General features: G+C 40.5%; 1 protein-coding gene across 1 annotated transcript in view; it reads left to right on the top strand.

Moving 5' to 3' along the window:
• Nucleotides 1-1352, top strand: part of RBL2 (RB transcriptional corepressor like 2) — a 41278-nt gene that overhangs the window by 13864 nt on the left and 26062 nt on the right. The window contains exon 5 of the mRNA XM_072422743.1: nucleotides 64-192. Coding sequence (XP_072278844.1) covers nucleotides 64-192 — 129 coding nt within the window. The remainder of the gene's footprint in view (nucleotides 1-63; nucleotides 193-1352) is intronic.

The following is a 1352-nucleotide window of genomic DNA, read 5'->3' as shown; positions in this document are numbered from 1 at the left end:
ATTTAATATGTAAGTGTTGGGTTATGATCTCTTGAGTTTCAATGTTTTGACTTTGTTTTACAGGAAACTTTCCAATGATAAGCGATGATTTAGTGAACTCCTACCATCTTCTTCTCTGTGCCTTGGACCTTGTCTATGGAAATGCCTTGCTATGTCCTAACCGCAGGGAGCTTCTGAATCCCACCTTCTCAGGTAGGAATACAGAATACCCACAGTCAAGGCAATGGAAAAGTGTCTTGGTATTCATTTATAGATGATTACTGTAGTCTTTATGTATGTATGTGTGTATATATATATATATATATATATATATATATATATTACCGTATTTTCCGGCGTATAAGACAACTTTTTAACCCCGAAAAATCTGTGCCAAAGTCGGGGGTCGTATTATACACCGGGTACTTACCTACAGCTTGCTTCACGTCCGGCACGGTCAAGTCCCTGCGAGTCCTTCTGTGCAAGCTGCACAGGAGAACTCCAGCCTGCACAAGAGGATGTGAGCCTGGATTGGCTCTCCAGTGGAGAGCCTGGATTGGCTCTCCAGTGGAGAGCCTGGATTGGCTCTCCAATCAGTTGGGGGTTGTCGTATATGCCCAGTCGCCTTATACGACGGAAAATACGGTATATGTTTAATATTTTACCACATATTACATATTTAGTAATATATCTTGGAGTAGCTCTTGTGGAGCTTCCACTGGTGCACAGGGTTCAAGTTAGAATTCCTGGTAAAGGGCAGTTGTGATGGCCCCTTCTTGATAACCTAAATGCCTTTGCATGTCAGCTGGGACAGGGATACCCAACGCAAGAGCTAGGAGAGCAGCGGTGGTCCACTTCCCTGGCCGGTGCACCTGGTTGGGAACCACTGAGCTGGGAAACAACCAGTTATCACAACACCTCCTATGATATTGCCTTGCCATGAGCTTTAGGTAAATATATTTAGGTTTATCAGTTATCAGATTGATATGCCCCTGTTTGGGTTGGGGTCATGCTTTAGAATAAAGAATGTATGCCCGCATGCTGGTTGGTTAAGGGCCATTTTTCTTTAAAGAAATACAATGTGTCTTTTGTAAGTCTGGTAAGATAAGCCTACACCTACGTTAACATACACTAGTGCACAGAAACACTTTTATATATCAGTGATGATTTAATTTATTTGTTTGGCTGATCAGTGTAGTTTTGTTGTGAGGTTTATTAGAATAAAACTTTATTTTTTGCTTGTTTTAAACTTACCTTATTGACAGAATATTTTTATTAGTGATATCATGTCTAGAGATGAACAATGAAAGTATTTGTGTGCAGAACTGTGTGCCAAGGTCAAGATAGCAAAAGATTCTTATTTGTTGCATAAA

This window comes from Pyxicephalus adspersus, chromosome 9 (genome assembly GCF_032062135.1).
Source record: "Pyxicephalus adspersus chromosome 9, UCB_Pads_2.0, whole genome shotgun sequence".
NCBI classification, from domain to species: Eukaryota; Metazoa; Chordata; class Amphibia; order Anura; family Pyxicephalidae; genus Pyxicephalus; species Pyxicephalus adspersus.
Note: the sequence above shows the minus strand (reverse complement) of the source record. Positions and strands in the feature narration are given on the sequence as shown.